This window comes from Corythoichthys intestinalis, chromosome 17 (assembly GCF_030265065.1).
Source record: "Corythoichthys intestinalis isolate RoL2023-P3 chromosome 17, ASM3026506v1, whole genome shotgun sequence".
In the NCBI taxonomy this organism is placed as follows: Eukaryota; Metazoa; Chordata; class Actinopteri; order Syngnathiformes; family Syngnathidae; genus Corythoichthys; species Corythoichthys intestinalis.
This window is the reverse complement of record NC_080411.1, coordinates 1,750,139-1,769,762: the sequence shown is the minus strand read 5'-3', so window position 1 is coordinate 1,769,762 and position 19,624 is coordinate 1,750,139. Positions and strand designations below refer to the sequence as shown.

Below are 19,624 nucleotides of genomic sequence, written 5' to 3'. Positions count from 1 at the left end.
GCAAACGCGTCTCCTTCACAGCGCCCCCTGTCCTCCTGGCGTCGAGTGACGGCGTAACTTGAATAGCGGTCGAAGCGCTCAGCATCCTCACGCCACCAGGACTTTGCCGACACCCCTTACGGAACGGTGAGCGACATTCGCGTTTCTTTAGCTCTTATTCCACGCAGGGTGGACGTTTATCGTCAATTCGTTAAGGTTTGCGGCCAAGGTTAGCCACGCGTAAGGGGATTTAGCTAACGGTAGCATTATGTAATGATGGGGAGCCATGCAGCCTTCTTTAATCCTGGGTTTCATCACCTCTATTCGGATTCAATCGGCGACTCTGCGCCCACCCGACGAAATTTGACACGATCCAGTCGTGCGTGCTCGTCGCTGGGCTGGGTAGTTGTCAGCCGCGCACCTTTTGTCCCTTTGTGTCCTTTGTCAATCAGGCCAAATAGATGCCGCAGCATCTAGCATTTGTTCAAAGTGCAGCGGAAAAATCCTACATTGTGAATAGCCAAGATATTTGATTGCTAGTTTGAAGATATGGCATTGTTCCGAGATAGATTTTATTCATATATTTTTGCCTCGTAGAATCATGACCGTGCCTCCTTCCTATGCTGACCTGGGCAAAGCTGCCAAGGACATCTTTAGCAAAGGCTATGGTGAGTCCGTCGTTTTGTATACTCGACAAAGATGATGAATCAACCTGTCAACTAATATTGGAATTATTCTCTTTTTTTTTTGCGATCAATTTGCCTTGCAAGGGCAAGGCAAATTTATATAGCACAGTTCAACACAAGGCAATTCAAAGTGCTTTACATCACATGAAGATCATAAAAATCACATTTAAAACAATACAACGTAAAAACCAAGACAATCAAAATAGGAAATAAAATTATACATAAAAATCGCATTTAATCACAAATAGAATAAAATAAATGAAACAAAAATTACTACTACTAATAATAATTGAAATCAGCAATGGAGATGAGCACAAGAGGAATAGAAAGCAAGTAGATTGAAATATATAGACAGTTATGGATATGCAGTGCTAAACAAAAGCGTTTTTAGCCCTGATTTAAAGGAGCTAACAGTTTGAGCATACTTCAGACGTTCAGGTAACTTGTTCCAGAGGTGAGGAGCATAATGACTAAATGCTGCCTCACCCTGCTTGGTTCTTGTTCTTGGAACATGCAGGAGACCGGTTCCAGACGACCTTAGGGGTATAGATGTCTCATAGGAATCTAACAAATCAAGCATGTATTTTGGTCCAATGCCATTAAGTGTTTTGTAGTATTTTATAGTCTATCCTTTGACTCACTGGAAGCCAGTGTAGCGATTTCAAAACCGGTGTTATGTGGTCCAGCTTCCTTGTATTTGTGAGGACTCTGGCTGCAGCATTCTGTACTAGCTGCAGCTTCCTGACTGATTTTTTTATCAAGACCCGTAAATATACCGTTGCAATAGTCCCAATCTGCTGAAAATGAATGCATGCATAAGTTTTTCCATGTCTTGTTGAGTCAGAAGCCCCTTAATTCTGGCTATATTTTTTAGGTGGTAATAAGCAGATTTAGTGACGGACTTTAGATGGCTATCAAATTTGAGGTCTGAGTCAATAATTACACCAAGGTTTCTGACTTGATTTGTAGCTGTAAGTGACATTGTGCTAAGGTGCCTGCTTATCTTTGACCTTTCCTTTTTTGGCCCAAAAATGATCACTTCTGTCTTCTCCACATTTAACTAGAGAAAATTCTGGCACATCCATTCATTGATTTGGTGAATGCATTTACTCAGGGAGACTAAGGGACTATAATCATGTGTGGAGACAGAAATGTACAGTTGTGTGTCATCGGCATAGGTGTGATAGGAGATGTCATACTGTTCCATAATCTGAGCTAAGGGAAGCATATAGATGTTAAACAAGAGTGGTCCAAGAATTGACCCTTGAGGGACTCCACACGTGAATTTGCTTCGTTCTGACTGAAGGTTTCCGATTGACACAAAGAAATCCCTAGGTAGGGCTACAGTTATTAATTATAATAGTAGTCGAGTAATCTGTCAACTAGTTAGTTCAAATAATCAAGTCATCGGATTGGGAACATTTAATCTGTTGCAGAATAAATTTTAGGAGATGTAAAACAAAGGCCTGCTCAGATTGCACTTTCAAAAGAGTATCAAATGCGAATACATAATAAAGTGCTTCTACACTCGTGTTTTTCTTAAAACTACAGTGCTGGCCAAAAGTATTGGCACCCCTGCAATTGTGTCAAGATAATGCTCAATATCTCCCAGAAAATGATTGCAATTACAAATGCTTTGGTAGTACGCGTAATATCTTCATTTATTTTGCTTGCAATGAAAAAACACAAAAGAGAATGGGGGAATTTTTTTTTAAATCATTATAATTTTAGACAAAACTACAGAAATGGGACGGACTAAAGTATTGGCACCCTTTGAAAAATCATGAAATGCTTCTCTAATTTGTGTAATTATCAGCATCGGTTACTTACCTGTGGCACATAACTGGTGGTGGCGATAAATAAATCACACTTGCAGCCAGTTAAAATGGATTAAAGTTGGCTCAACCTCTGTCCTGTGTCCTTGTGTGTACCACATTGAGCATGGAGGAAATAATGAAGACCAAAGAACTGTCTGAGGACTTGAGAAGCAAAATCGTGAGGAAGTATGGGCAATCTCAAGGCGACAAGTCCATCTCCAAAGACCTGAATGTTCCTGTGTCTACCGTGCGCAGTGTCATCAATAAGTGTAAAGCCCGTGGCACAGTGGCTAATCTTCCTAGATGTGGACGGAGAAGAAGAATTGACGAGAGATTTTGACGAAAGATTGTGCGGATGGTGGACAAAGAACCTCGACTAACATCCAAACAAGGTCAAGCTGTCCCGCAGTCCAAGGGTACAACAGTGTCAACTAGGGTTGTTCCGATCATGTTTTTTCGCTCCCGATCCGGTCCCGATCGTTTTAGTTTGAGTATCTGCCGATCCCGATATTTCCCGATCCGTTTGCTTTTTTTTGCTCCCGATTCAATTCCAATCATTCCCGATAATTTTTCCCGATCATATACATTTTGGCAATGCATTAAGAAAAAAATGAATAAAACTGGGACGAATATATACGTTCAACATACAGTACTTAAGTACTGTATTTGTTTATTATGACAATAAATCCTCAAGATGGCATTTACATTATTGACATTCTTTCTGTGAGAGGGATCCACGGATAGAAAGACTTGTGACTTTGTATATTGTGACTAAATATTGCCATCTAGTGTATTTGTTGAGCTTTCAGTAAATAATACTGGAGCCATGCCCAAATGCATGATGGGAAGTGGAACCATGACTGTGCGTAGTGCTACCAATTGATATATCTTCTCTGCGTTGGGAAATAACATAAGGTGTTAAGAAAAAGATCAATTGCTACCTTGCTTCCCCACAATGCTCCCCATGATATTCCATGATATCATAGGGAGAGGGATTATAAGCTTTAGCCAATTAAAAAAAGGCTCCAAAGGCTGCCAAAATTCACTGTACTCATTTTACACTGCCTTTTATCTCTCTATGTAGGTAAAACGTCGCCATTACAGGTTGAGCGCGTCAATGCGTGAGTGGATCGTGCAGCACGTGCATTAATGGCGTTAAATATTTTAACGTGATACATTTTTTTAAAAAATGAATTACCGCCACTATCGGGATCGGGATAATTTTGATAACCCTTCCTTAAGCCTAAACTAAAGACTCTGGATGAGTGTAACATGTTATGTCTGTAACGTTAAATACAATTAGAAAACAATTTAATTAAAAAATATATATATATATTAAAAAAAGGCATGGCCGATATTTTTTTGCCGATTCCGATACTTTGAAAATGACGTGATCGGACCCAATCGATCGGGACATCTCTAATTACAACGCCACTGTAATTAAACAAATCCTCAAAGCAGCAAAATTTGATTTGAAGCTTTTTTTCTAATCGAATGACTGGAGTTAATCGATTAATCGTTGCAGCACTTAGTGGACACGGCGCACACAAAGCTTCATGGTGGTCCAGTTGCTATATGGCAGCGTTCTTCAACCGGTGTGCCGGCGTCATAAGACCATCAGAATTATGACATGACACTGTCATGAGCATTAATGAATGCTTATGAAAGATTTGATTAAATTTATATCATAATCACTTGAAGCAGCAAAATTTGTTTTGAAGCTTTTTTCTCATCGAATCACTCGATTAATCTTTGCATCACTACAATATTACTTTTTTCAGGGCTGTCGAAATTATCGCGTTAACGGGCGGTAATTAATTTTTAAAATTAATCACGTTAAAATATTTGATGCAATTAACGCACAAATGCCCCTCTCGAACAGATTAAAATGACAGGACACTGAAATGTGTACTTGTTGTGTTTTACGGAGTTTTGTCGCCCTCTGCTGGCGCTTGGGTGTGACTGATTTTATAGGTTTCAGCACCCATGAGCATTGTGTAAGTAATTATTGACATCAACAATGGCGGGCTACTAGTTTATTTTTTGATTGAAAATTTTACAAATTTTATTAAAACGAAAACATTAAGAGGGGTTTTAATATAACATTTCTATAACTTGTACTAACATTTACCCTTTAAGAACTACAAGTCTTTCTATCCATGGATCGCTTTATAAAGAATGTTAATAACGGTAATGCCATCTTGTTGATTTATTGTTATAATAAAGAAATACAGTACTTATGTACCGTATGTTGAATGTATATATCCGTCTTGTGTCGAATCTTTCCATACCAAAATTAATTTACAGAAAAATATGGCATATTTTATAGATGGTTTGAATTGCGATTAATTGCGAGTAATTCATTTTTAAGCTGTAATTAACTCGATTAAAAATTTTAATCGTTTGACACCCTTCCTTTTTTTGTGTGTGTGTACCTCGTGGCAGGCTTCGGGCTGGTCAAGCTGGACCTGAAGACCAAATCTCAAAGTGGCGTGGTGAGCGTCCTCCTCTTTGTTTCTCGTCTTTGTTCTTCTCCAGACCGGCGTCCGGCGCCCAGTGACTAGAAGCGGTGTTTGAGGCTCTCTCTGCTCTCTTTCCTTGTGCCCTTTGACCCCCTCCCCCTTTAAACCATGTCCATTCCTTGACCGCCACGGATGCGCGCCATAGATGGTAAGACTAAAACTAAAAATCTTGGTCATGTCATTCTTTTCATTCTTCTTTTGGCCGTCTTCATCATCTTCTTGTCTTCTTTATTTCTTGTTTGAATTCATTTTCACACAAAATATTTTAGTGTCGCAACAATCAATCGATTAACTCGAGTAATTCGATTAGAATAACGATTCAAATTAAATTTTGCTGCTTCGAGTATTCGTTTTTATTAAAGTGGCGTTGTCATGGTTTGTTTTGAAAGTGTTTGAATTTAGTTTTATTGATTTGACTGGATACACTGCCCTATACCGGTGAAAATTGTGAACATTTTTTATGGCTAAATCCAACTGCTCCCTGTTAAGACCAACATAACGCTTATGTTTTTTTTAATGCATTCATAATTTAGTTTATTGCGATATTTAGCCGTGTTTTGTTGGATTAGGTGTTTTAACCACAGTAGCATTTCATAGCATTTAAGCTAGCGGACTTCTGCTATGCAAAGTAGTCAATTGTTCGTAGATCCTCATTTATTTTAATACTGTTTGAGGCTCAGCTCAGGTATTTTAATTTTCTATGTTTCTTATCCAATTACTTGATTATTCGATGTAACTAGTTCGAGTAATTCGATGAGGAAAAAAGATTTGAATTAAATTTTGCGGCTTCGAGGATTCGTTTTATTAAAGTGGCGTAATGGTTTGTTTTGAAAGTGTTTGCATTTAGTTTTATCGATTTGCGTGGGATACACTGCCTTCTAATGGCAAAAGTGAAAATAACAACTCATTTCACATCGGCTGAATCCAGCTGCTCCCTGTTAAGACTAACATAAGCCAAGTTTTTGTTTGTGCTAATGTTTTTTTAATGCATTCGTAATTTAGTTTATTGATATATTTAGCTGTTTTTTGTTGGATCGGGTGTTTTCACCACGTTAGCATTCTATAGCATTTAAGCTAGTGGACTTCTGCTATGCAAGTTAGCCAATTGTTCTTAGATCCTCATTTATTTATTTTTTAATACCGTTTGAGGCTCAGCTCAGGTATTTTAATTTTCTATGTTCCTTATCCGATTACTTGATTATTCGAAGTAACTAGTTCATTGAGTAATTCGATAACAAAGATTCAAATAAAATTTTGCGGCTTTGATTATTTGTTTAATTAAAGTGGCGTTGTAATGGTTTGTTTTGAAAGTGTTTGCGTTTAGTTTTATTGATTTGAGTGGGATACATTGCCTTCTAGTGGCGACAGTGAAAATAACTCATTTCACATGGCTGAATGCAGCTGCTTCCTGTTAAGACCATCATAAGCTAAGTTTTTGTTTGCGCTAATGTTTTTTTAATGCATTCGTAATTTAGTTTTTTGGTATATTTAGCAGTTTTTTGTTGGATTAGGTGTTTTAACCACGTTAGCATTTTATAGCATTTAAGCTAGTGGATTTCTGCCATCCAAGTTAGCCAATTGTTCTTAGATCCTCATTTATTTATTTTTTACTACCATTTGAGGCTCAGCTCAGGTATTTTAATTTTCTATGTTCCTTATCCGATTACTCGATTATTCGAAGTAACTAGTTCATTGAGTAATTCGATAACAAAGATTCAAATAAAATTTTGCGGCTTTGATTATTTGTTTAATTAAAGTGGCGTTGTAATGGTTTGTTATAAAAGTGTTTGCGTTTAGTTTTATTGCTTTGGGTGGATACACTGCCCTCTAGTGGCGACAGTAAAAATAACTCATTTTACACGGCTGAATCCAGCTGCTCCCTGCTTTGACCAACATAAGCTAAGTTTTTGTTTGCACTAATGTTTTTTTTTTTTTTTTTTTTTTTTTTTTTTTTAATGCATTCGAATTTAGTTTATTGGTATATTTAGCCATTTTTGTTATGGGAATATGTGTTTTAAACATTTGGTGAAAGTATTTTTTTTTTTAAAGTTAGCATTTTATAGCATCTAAGCTTTCGGACTTCTGCTATGCAAGTTAGTCAATTGTTCTTTAATTGTTTGAATTTAGTTTTATTGATTTGACTGGATACACTGCCCTATACTGGGTAAAATTGTGAAAATGACATAACTCATTTTATATGGCTAAATCCAACTGCTCCCTGTTAAGACAAACATAAGTTTTTTTTTGCGCTAATGTTTTTTTTAATGCATTCATAATTTAGATTATTTGTATATTTAGCCGTTTTTTGTTAGATTGGTGTTTTAACCACTGTAGCGTTTTATAGCAATTAAGCTAGCGGACTTCTCCTATGCAAGGTAGTTAATTATTCGTAGATCCTCATTTATTTATTTTTTTTAATACTGTTTGAGGCTCAGCTCAGGTATTTCAATTTTCTATGTTCTTTATCCCATTACTCGATCATTCAAACTAATTAGTTCGAGTCATTCAATGGGAAAAAAAGATCCAAAATAAATTTTGCGGCTTTGAGGATTCATTTAAGTGGCGTTGTAATGGTTTGTTTTGAAAGTGTTTGCAATTAGTTTTATTGATTTGAGTGGATACACGGCACTCTAATGGCAACAGTGAAAATGACAACTCATTTAACATTGCTGAATCCAGCTGCTCCCTGTTAAGACCAGCATAAGCTAAGTTTTTGTTTGCGCTAATGTTTTTTTAATGCATTCGTATTTGTCTGTCTTCATCATCTTCTTGTCTTCTTTATTTCCTGTTTGAATGAACACATTCACTGTTCACATTTCCAGGCCATTCATTTAGTACGTGCCTGTATAGTAAAAATGCACCTTTACACAAAATATGAGGAAATCTGCTCGCCTTTCAATTTTTTTTGTGTTTCTCATTGGATTCCCTCCTGCATCTTTTTTTTGCAAGTGCGAACTCTGAAAGATTGAATGCCTTATCGGCATTGTGTCACGCACTACTGTGGAGGTAATCTTGTTAACAATGGCCTATGTTTGCGTGCGCAGGAGTTCAACACGTCAGGCTCCAGCAACACCGACTCGGGCAAAGCGTCGGGCAACCTGGAGACCAAATACAAGATGAAGGAGTTGGGCCTCAGCGTAAACCAGAAGTGGAACACTGATAACACGCTTGCCACCGAGATCGCGCTGGAGGACCAGGTTGGTGATTTTTCATACATCATCCATTGTTTTTGCAATCATTGGTTCACATATTAGATCTAGGCCTGGACGATGAATTGGTTTTATTCATTGAGTTTTATTTAAAAAAAAAAATATATATATATATTGCACGTGATTACTAAAATGCTGATTTAAACGAATATTAATATTATTGTTAGGGCTGTCAAACGATTACAATTTTTAATCGAGTTTATTAGAGCTTGAAAATTAATTAATCGCAATTCATACCATCTATAAAATATGCCATATTTTTCTGAAAATAATTGTTGGAATGGAAAGATAAGACACAAGACAGACATAAACATTCAACATACGGTACATAAGTACTGTATTTGTTTATTATAACAATAAATCAACAAGATGGCATTAACTTTATTGACATTCTCTTAAAGCGATCCATGGATAGAAAGACTTCTTAAAAGATAAATGTTAGTACAAATTATAGAAATTTTATATTAAAAACCTTCTTAATGTTTTCGTTTTATTAAAATTTGTAAAATTTTCAATCAAAAAATAAACTAGTAGCTCGCCATTGTTGATGTCAATAATTACACCATGCTCACTCATGGTACTAACCCATAAAATCAGTTGGACCCAAACGCCAGCAGAGGGCGCCAAACACCAAAATACAAGTAACAAGCGGACATTACACTGTACTGTCATTTTAGTCTGTTTGAGCGGGGCATGTGTGTTAATTGCGTCAAATATTTTAACGTGATTAATTTTAAAAATTAATTACCGCCCGTTAACGCGACAATTTCGACAGCCCTAATTTTGAGACATTGTGAAAAAAATCAGTAGGAGAAATTAACCGCTATGAGATTGGCGTCATAGTTCGCAATATTTACGTAAAATAGATGCTAACTGCAGGTTTTTTTAATGCTTTTAACTGTTTTACGTACCTATCTATAAAGTATTCAGGGATTTAAGCATTTATTCCCAAAAATTATAATTTATTATTATTTATCTATTATTACATTTTTTATTATAATTAATCGCAATTCAAACCATCTATAAAATATGCCATATTTTTCTGTAAATTATTGTTGGAATGGAAAGATAAGACACAAGACGGATATATACATTCAACATACGGTACATAAGTACTGTATTTGTTAATTATAACAACAAATCAACAAGATGGCATTAACATTATTAACATTCTGTTAAAGCGATCGATGGATGGAAAGACTTGTAGTTCTTAAAAGATAAATGTTAGTACAAGTTATAGAAATTTTATATTAAAACCCCTCTTAATGGTTTCGTTTTAATAACATTTGTAAAATTTTCAATAAAAAAAAAAACTAGTAGCTTGCCATTGTTGATGTCAATGATTACACACATCTCATGTGGTGCTGAAACCCATAAAATCAGTCGCACCCAAGCGCCAGCTGAGGGCGACAAAACACCAAAAAACACAGGTAAGAAGTGGGCATTACACTGTGCTGTCATTTTATTCTGTTTGAGCGGGGCATGTGCGTTAAATGCGTCAAATATTTTAACGTGATTAATTTTAAAAATTAATTACCGCCCGTTAACGCGATAATTTTGACAGCCCTAATCATTATGAATAGTATTCATCTTAAACACATTTCTGAGCTTGACAACTTTTGACCTTTGACCTCATCATCCCAAAATGTATTTGTCTCATTAATTTCATATGACAAACATATGCCTCAAGTTTGATAATACCGGTATTCATTCTTGATTTATCTTAAAGCAAATCTAGGTTACTTTTCAGTTTTTGTTGATTTTAACGATGCCGGTAAATAAAGGAATTATCTTGAACAGAAAAGTATGACATTAGTTTTTTGCTAACACACTCTGGTTCACCCACAGTTGACTCAAGGCCTGAAGGTGGCGTTGGACACGTCTTTTGTTCCGAACACGGGGTGAGTGCAAAATTCTATTTTTTAGGCCATGTCTACACCTAGCAGGTTTTTTTTTTTTTTAAACTGAGGATCCTGCCCTTATACGTCCAGAAAAAATAACTACGTCTACACCAGCACGTTTCTAGAAAAAAATTCAAAAGCTTTCATAACCAACCGCAATTAACGAAAAATAATTGCCCATAATACCTCCATCCTTTGCATGTTTTTCAATATGAAGCACTGCAAGAGTGTATAAATAAATGAAAACAAAAATCACCTGTCTAATAATTACAGTAATTTTAGCACTATAAGGAGCACCTGATTATAAGCCGCCACCCAGGGCCGGCCCAGGCCATTTGGGGGCCCTAAGCAAAATAATGCCAAGGGGCCCATATTTTTAGCCAACCATTTCGTCACAGTGTACTGTGAAACCCATACATGCAATGCAATCCATACGTCCATATTTTGCATATTAATCATATTTTGTTGCATTGCATACTTCAAACTTCTCACCCCAAATGACATGTAATGACAAAAAAATTGACGTTTAATGTGGCGCGCATTTCCGTTTATCCATGCATTCACGATGCTCTATGAACAACGTATAAAATGAGGTTACCAGATTGGGGGCCCCCTCGTGGTCAGGGGCCCTAAGCAGCTGCATCGTCTGTGTATAGGCTGGGCCGGCCTTGCCGCCACCCACCATATGTGACACGAAAACGGCATTTGTTCACAGATGAACCACACTGGACTAGGACTGCAGCTATCGATTATTTTAGTAGTCGATTAATTGATGAATAATCGAGCAATCGGATAAGGAACATAAAAAATTAAAATACCTAAACTGAGCCTCAAACCGTATGAAAAAAATAAATAAATAAATGAGGATCTATGTAGAACAAAAACAATTGGCTAACTTACATAGCAAATGTTCCCTAGCTCAAATGCTATAAAATGCTAACTTTTTTTTTATTTTTTATTTTTTTACAATGGTCTTAACAAATGGTACAGACACATATTCCCACAAAAAAAAGACTAAATATACCAATAAACTAAATTGCGAATGCATTAAAAAAACATAAGCTAAATTTTTGTTTCAGCTAACGTTGGTCTTAACAGGGAGCAGCTGGATTCAGCAATGTGAAATGAGGTGGACTAGAGGGCAGTGTATCCAACCAAATGAAAAAAAAATGCAAACACTCTCAAAGCAAACCATTAAAACGCCACTTTAATTAAACAAATACTCGAAGCAGCAAAATTTAATTGGAATCTTTTTTTCTAATTGAATACACTAGTTAATTGATTAATCGTTGCAGCACTGCACTGGACTATAAACCGCATGTGTCCTCACTGTATTGTGGAATATTTACACCAAAAGATAATAACCGGTAACACTTTATAAGACAGCGGCATCATACGGCGGTCAGAAGACCAAATGAACCACCATTGCTTCAAAAAGCTTCATTTGGCCATCACTGCTTCCTTGGGGGAGACAGTCAACCTCTGTTGTCAACACTGTTGTCTTCCAACATGCCTCCTAGCATGCATTGCAGCGCTACAAATGTAAATAACAATGAAAACTCATGTTCTGTGCTATTTATTTCTTCAGTTGCTGTTCCAGTTGTTTCATTAATTGCTAGTAACGGTATTTGGTAACACTTTATTTGATATTTATTTATATATGAAACTGCCATGAGCATTAATGAATGCTTATGAGAGCTGTCATTTTGTGTCATCCTGCAAATTATCCCCCTTTTGAATGGATGTAAAAGATCCGAGCTGGACATAAATGGAATTAGTAACTTAATTTGCCAGATGACACGTAATGACATCTGTCATAAACATTCAGTAATGCCCAGAATAGTGTCAAGTCATAATTATGACAGTCTTATGACAGTCTTATGACGCCGCTGTCTAATAAAGTGTTACCAAATACCATAACAAGCAATTAATGAAACAACTGGAACAGTCACTGAAGAGTTAGAACAGACCATGAATTTTGAATATTATTTACATCTGTAGTGCTGCAATGCATGCTAGGAGTTATGTGTTGCCTGTTAACCCAAATAAACCAACAAATAAGCCGCGCTGGGGGGTCAACTTCCCGTTTGTCCCTAATAGTAAATGAATGGAAATCGTGTACGAACGAGATGTTTACTGACCTAAACCTACCAATTCTGTCTGAAAATGATGTCCCTGGTGCTAAATTCACTGGTAAAGACGTGGTTGTCTTACGTCTCTGACTATTCTTGGGGGTAATTTAGTTAGCTTTGTGTAGCGATCGCAAATACTACTCAGTGACGGCCAACGAACACATTTAATTTTTTCATGAATAACAAATCTTAATTCTATAATTTATTTACACTCCCCCCTTACTATAGTTGTTTTTTTACAACAGAAAAGATAACAACAGTGGCAGTCAGATACCATTTAAATTTTTTTCAGGTCATTCATTATCAGACAGAAGCAGCACGGCAAAACGCCACGCTAAAAAATAAGTGAAAATATCAAAATGGCTTACCTCATTGTCCTCTGTAGGACCATGGCCCCCAACAAAATGTTTACTGCATATGAAAGGTGAATGGCTTCACCTCGGCGTTAAACTGGTCTTTTGAACGTCTGCGCAAGTTGATCCATTCTTCACATTTTTTTCACCGAGTTTATGGTTTCGGGAAACGTATAAAGAAAACATCCTTCATACAATGTCTAGAATCGTTTCTACAAGTTCTGTAGCAGCAGTTTTTCATCAGCATGTTCTTTTTTGAAAGACTACCGGAGAAAAAAAACAGAAATAACATGGATTGTATGCGAGAGCATGTCTATGATGTCCCACTTCAGCGTTACAATAGTGACGTCACAGTCTAAAAATAGCATTCGTGCGCTACGCTATTCGCATATCTTTACTTTAGCCGAAGTTTTTAAGAACATACGTGTGGATGATAGCCCAAACACCCTGCTACGTGTAGACATGGCCTTAGTCTCATGGCCGTTGCGATGACCTGGTGAAAAGCGTGGATGCTTTTTTTTCTTTTCTGTGCAGCAAGAAAAGCGGTAAGCTGAAGACAGGCTACAAGCGCGACTACGTCAACGTGAGCTGTGACGTGGACTTCGAGGGTCCGGCGGTCCACGCCTCCGCCGTGCTGGGCTATGAGGGCTGGCTGGCCGGCTACCAGATGGCCTTTGATACGGCCAAGTCCAAACTGGTGCAGAACAACTTCGCTTTGGGCTACAAGGCAGGAGACTTCCAGCTGCACACCAACGTGTGAGTTTACACAAAAAGCTCCTCATTTCAAAATGACCACACTTAAAACTAGAGCACACTTTACTAGAAGCTCCTCCAACAAGGGTGTTGAATGTGTTGAAGAATCAATTTTAGGAGATGTAAAACAAAGGATTGCGAATATTGCACTTTTAAAAGAGCATTAAGGCAACACTAGGTAACTTGATAAAATATTTTCATAAATTTGTGATGATATGTTGACTGACAACTAGTTGAATGACATCTCTTATATATCTTGAGGGGGTCTGTATCGCTTTCATCAGCAATAATTAACTTCGGGGAGGTTGCCTTAAGCATTCATTAATGCTCATGCCAGTGTCATGTCATAATTTTGATAGTTTAATGACTCTTTTATGGCGCCACTGTCAAATAAATATTATAACTATCAATTAATGAAACAACTGGAAAAGTAACTGAAGAAATAATTAGCACAGAACATGAATTTTAATTGGTATTTACATCTGTATTGCTGCAATGCATGCTAGGAGGCATGTTGGACGACATTGTTTACAGCAGGCGGCAGCAGAGGTTGACTGTCTCCTCCAAGGGAGCATGCAGTGATGGCCAAATGAAGCTTTGCAGCCAATCGGTTCGAAGCTTCGTGGTGGTTCATTCGGTCGTATGACAGTCTTATAATGCTGCTGTCAAATAAAGTGTTACCTTTTAGTAACATAAATAAGCCGCTCTGGACTTATATTACTTATGGCTTTTTAATAACATAAATAAGCCGCTCTGGGCTATAGGCCGCAGGATTCCAAATGAGGAAGAAAAAGTAGCGGCTTATAGTCCGAAAATTCCGGTAACTATTTTATCATGAGGGATTTTATTGAATTCAAAATACAGTGGTATGAAAAATTATCTGAACCTTTTTGAATTTCTCACATTTCAGGATAAAATCACCATCAAATGTGATCTGATCTTTGTCAAAATCACACAGATGAAAAAACAGTATCCGCTTTAACTGTAACTTTAACTTGATGATCTAATTGCTTCATGAAGTCCGATTTGGGAGACTTGACAGTTCAGACTGCGCGCGATATTCTGGAAAATGTGGCCCAGTTCGGATTTAAACCACATACAAAAGTGACCCAGATCAGACGGGAAATGGTCCACTTCTATGCGACTTGTCCCATTCAGCGCGTCAAGTTAATGCCTCACTCGAGTCTGAAAAACACGAAAAAAATCTGATTCATGGATTAAGACCTGCAGTATGAACCTAGCCTTACTTACAGTGCCCTCCATAATTATTTGCACCCCTGAAAAAGCAGTGTTTTTTAGCTTCTAATATATTTTTTTAATCAAATAATATGGGACCTTAATGGAAAAAAAAGAGAAAAATCCAACCTTCAATACAAGTGCATTCATTCAGTGGGGAAAAAATCCCACATAAAAAAAAACTTATTTGATATCAATTAATGTGTGTCACAATTATTAGCACCCCTGGTGTTAATACTTTGTACAACCCCCTTCACTGACCCACCCCCATACGGTCCCAGTTGAAGCCTGGGACCGTGTGCTTTGGTCAGATGAGACCAAGATTGAGCTTTTTGGCAACAAACACTCTAAGTGGGTCTGGCGTGCCACGAAAGATGCGCATGCTGAAAAGCACCTCATACCCACTGTGAAGTATGGGGTTGGGTCAGTGATGCTGTGAGGCTGTTTCGCTTCCAAAGGCCCTGGGAACCTTGTCAGGGTGCATGGCATCATAAATGCTTTGAAATACCAGGACAGTTTAAATCAAAATCTGTTGCCCGAAAGCTGAAGATGGGTCGTCACTGGGTCTTTCAGCAAGACAATGACACTAAACATATGGCCAAATCTACACAGAAATGGTTCACCAGACACAAAATCAAGCTCCTCCCATGGCCATCTCAGTCCTCAGACCTTGTTTTGTTGGCAAAAGGGGGCTGTACAAATAATTAACACCAGGGGTGCTAATAATTGTGACACACATTATTTGATGTCAAATAATTTTTTCTTTATGTGGGATTTTTTTCCCCACTGAATGAATGTGCCTGTATTGAAGGTTGAATTTTTCTCTTTTTTTTCCATTAAGGTCCCATATTATTTGATTAAAAAAAAATATATAAGAAGCTAAAAAACACATCTTTTTCAGGGGTGCCAATAATTATGGAGGGTACTGTATTTTTCCCCCTTCTGTCATTGTTTGCACACTATCCTCATTAAAATATGAAAACCTATGAATGGTTGGGTGGTTTTACTTAATGCAGATACTGTTTTTTCACCTGTGTGATTTTGACAAAGATCAGATTACATTTGATGGTGATTTTTTTCAGAAACGTGAGAAATTCAAAAAGGTTCAGATACTTTTTCATACCACTGTATTTTAGCAGGCAGAATGAGTTGACAGTCAATTGCAGTGAATGAGGTATGCAACTCAGGCCTCTTTATTTCAACGTCCTTTTTTTGTCACAGCAACGACGGCACGGAGTTCGGCGGCTCCATCTACCAAAAAGTCAACGAGGAGTTGGAGACGGCCGTCACCTTAGCCTGGACGGCCGGGAGCAACAACACCCGCTTCGGCATCGCCGCCAAATACAAAGTGGACGCCGATACCTCCGTGTCGGTAAGCGGGCCGCGAACGATGCGCGCTCGTCCTCTCCCCGTGCGCCTCTGACGGTGTTTTCGTTGCGCAGGCCAAAGTCAACAACGCCAGCCTTATCGGAGTGGGATACACTCAGAGCCTCCGACCAGGTAACACCGGCCGGATCGTGGCGAAAAGTAGGCTAGCTCGCGGCTAACGCCTCTTCGTTTCGCGCAGGCGTCAAGGTAACGCTGTCGGCGCTCGTCGACGGAAAGAACTTCAACGCCGGCGGTCACAAGGTGGGCATGGGATTCGAGCTGGAGGCGTAGAAGCGCCGGATGAAGATGACTCACGTAGCTTCTCCCCCACAAGCCCCGCCTCCTGCCAATCACATGCAAGCATGTTGACAGATGTTGAGATGATTGTCACGGTGTGTCGTGGTGTCGCCGAGGACCCCACCGTGTGCGAGTGTGTGTTATGTCACTTCCTGATGACCAAACAAAACGCGAGCGACCGAATCATCCCGTTTCATTGCCGTTGACGGTGATGGACGTCCAATCTGTTCGGACCGGGAGAGCTGGCAGGGATCGAACGATTGTCTGAATAAATTGAACGTCCGTCAACACCAATAGCAATGAAGTCGTTAAGCATAGTTTGCTTTTCTACCGGATTGTTTTCATCTACCCTTCAAAACAGTTTTTTTGTGTGAGTGTGTTGTCATCAATGTCACTTAGACCTCATTTTTCATGTCAGCTAGGGCAATTCTATAATTAAATACATTGGAAACAGAAGCGCTTCTTTGTGTTCACTCCAGAATGTTTGAATGGTTTTTGTCTTTTAAAAAAAAACATGTAGTAAGGTGGGTTTTTTTTTTTACTCGAAAATGACTGTGTAATAAGGCTTTTTCCTCCATAATAAACACCGTGTAGCTATACAGAACGGATTTTTAAAAACTTTTCTTTTTAAAGCCTATGTATTGACAATTTGCAATAACTTCGCCATCTACAGTGCTGACCAAAAGTATTGGCATCCCTGCAATTCTGTCAGATAATGCTGAATTTCTCCCGGAAAATGGTCGCAATTACAAATGCTTTGGTAGTAATATCTTGCTTGCAATGAAAAAAAAACACAAAGAGAATGCAAACAAACATTATTCATGATCATTTTACACAAAACTCCAAAAAAACAGTTTTCATATAAAACAGGTGTCATTCAACTAGTTGTGATTCGACATATTATCACAAATGTTGTGAACATATTTTATTAAGGTTGAAAAGTTACCTAGTGTTGCTTTAAAACACATACTTCTGACCTTTGACCTCATCATCCCCAAATTTAATCACCTATTCCATTTCATACAACAAGCATATCCTGCAAGATTCATAATAATCCCCTTAGTCGTTCTTGAGTTATCTTTGAACACATATTTCTGACCTCTCTGACCTTTGACCTCATTACCCTTGTCATTTCATATTACAAAGCAGTTTCCATATAAAAGAGGTGTTATTCAACTAGTTGTCAGTCGACATATCACTAATTTTATAAAAATATTTAAAATACAGTGGTACCTCTACATACGAAGTTAATCCGTTCCAGGACCTTGTTTGTAAGTCGAAATGGTCGTATGTCGAGCAGGATTTTCCCATAGGAATACATTATAATTCCATTAATTCGTTCCACAGCCCAAAAACCTTCACTAAATCCTTAAAAAATACTGCTGGTACTATTACAAATGGCAATTACACATAGCAAAACAAATAAATTATAAATCAAAATCGGAATAATAATAATAATAATTCCTGTATTAATGTAACGAATCGGGTTCTAATGTGGCGGACGTTTTTTGCTGACCCTGAACGCACCGCGGGGCTCACGTGCCAGAGACAGACCGGTGAGCTTGAGTTTCACTTTCACTTTGAATGTTTTCTTGAGAACACCTCAATTGCGGCAGACAGAAGGTGTTTTTGTTTTGAATAAGTTGTGAAATAAATGATAAAAACGTGGCGAAGTTGGCGATTTCTCTGGAGATGTTACCACAAAAGGAATTGTCAGCTTAACTTATAAAGACTGGAGAACGATGGTCGGAGGAGGACCGTGGAGATGTATTTTTGAGCCATTTCACGGATGCCCACCCTACGCTCATATTTTTCTGTCATTTGCATCTTCATTTAGAAGGTAAGCGTCAACTTTTTCCTTGTTTCACCACCTGTACCAACCTTTTCTGAAACCAGTGTTGATTTGTCACACAAGAAAATCCGCCGTGCATTCGTCTGCGGTGCTGCCATTGTCGTCGTATTTCGAGCATGTCGTCGGATGTAGAAACAAATAGCGAGTCAAATTTTACGTCGGATGTCGAAAAGTTCGTGTGTCGAAGCGATCGTATGTAGAGGTACCACTGTAGGTTGAAAAGTTACCTAGTGTTGCTTTAAACACATACGTCTGACCTTTGACCTCATCATCCCCAAATTTAATCACCTCTTCCATTTCATATAACAAGCATATCCTGCAAGATTCATAATAATCCCCTTGGTCGTTCTTATCTTTGAACACATATTTCTGACCCCTGTGACCTTTGACCTCATTACCCTCGTCATTTCATATTACATAGCAGAGTTTCCATATAAAAGAGGCGTCATTCAACTAGTTGTGAGTCGACATATCACAAATTTTATAAAAATAATTTTTTTTTTAAAAAGATTGAAAAGTTACCTAGTGTTGCTTTAAACACATACGTCTGACCTTTGACCTCATCATCTCCAAATTTAATCACCTCTTCCATTTCATATAACAAGCATATGCTGCAAGATTCATAATAATCCCCTTGGTCGTTCTTGAGTTATCTTTGAACACATATTTCTGACCTCTGTGACCTTTGACCTCATTACCCTCATCATTTCATATTTCAAACCATATAAAAGAAGTGCCATTCAACTAGTTGTCAGTCAACATACTGTATCACAAATGTTATGAAAATATTTTATAAAGGTTGAAAAGTTACCTAGTGTTGCTTTAAAACACATACTTCTGACCTTTGACCTCATCATCCCTAAATTTAATCACATTTTCGATTTCATATAACAAACATATCCTGTAATATTCATAATAACTTAGTCGTTCTTGATTTATCTTTGAACACATATTTCTGACCTCTGTGTCCTTTGACCTCATTACCCCTTTTAATCCCCTCACCATTTCATATTAGTTTCCCTAAAAAGAGGCGTCATTCAACTAATTGTCAGTCGACATCTTACAAATTTTCTAAAAATATTTTCTAAATGTTGAAAAGTTACCTAGTGTTGCTTTAAACAACAAAAAATGACCATGTATGGTGTTTTTTCCTCTAAAAACAGGTTATGTGTTTCGTTTTTGTTTTGCATTTTACGAAAAACAGATCTATAGTGAGGCGTTTTGAACAAAAATATGAACGAGTGGTCTGACCTGATCCAGGGAATTCTGGTTTCTTTTCCCCTAAAACCTTGATGGTGCTTTCAGTTGATTCTGCCTCCTTACTAAGCTAGCAGCATCTAGCTTGACTCAGTAGCTTAGCTCTGTCATGCCTCAACAATTCTTGTTATTTAGGCTAAGTCTTTTGACTTTTTTTTTTTTTTTTTTAACAAAAGATGAATTCATAACTAAATATTAATGTGACGGTCAAAAGTCTGTGACGCTTTCAGCATAATTCACGGCTTTGGACCCGTTGCCGCCA

The 19,624-nt window shown here is 37.8% G+C and overlaps 1 protein-coding gene across 2 annotated transcripts; it reads left to right on the top strand.

Moving 5' to 3' along the window:
* Positions 1–21: 21 nt before the first annotated feature.
* Positions 22–16,820, top strand: LOC130905884 (voltage-dependent anion-selective channel protein 2-like). 2 transcript variants are annotated; one of them, XM_057819649.1, is made up of 9 exons: positions 22–126; positions 577–647; positions 4,928–4,977; positions 8,049–8,201; positions 10,062–10,114; positions 13,134–13,355; positions 15,810–15,960; positions 16,031–16,088; positions 16,156–16,820. In XM_057819649.1, the coding sequence occupies exons 2-9, from the start codon at positions 581–583 to the stop codon at positions 16,245–16,247; spliced, it is 846 nt and encodes a 281-aa protein (XP_057675632.1). In that variant the 5' UTR covers positions 22–126; positions 577–580; the 3' UTR covers positions 16,248–16,820. The 2 variants fall into 2 exon arrangements, with proteins under 2 accessions (XP_057675632.1, XP_057675633.1); XM_057819650.1 differs by lacking the exons at positions 22–126; positions 577–647; positions 4,928–4,977 and adding an exon at positions 5,027–5,152.
* Positions 16,821–19,624: the final 2,804 nt, after the last annotated feature.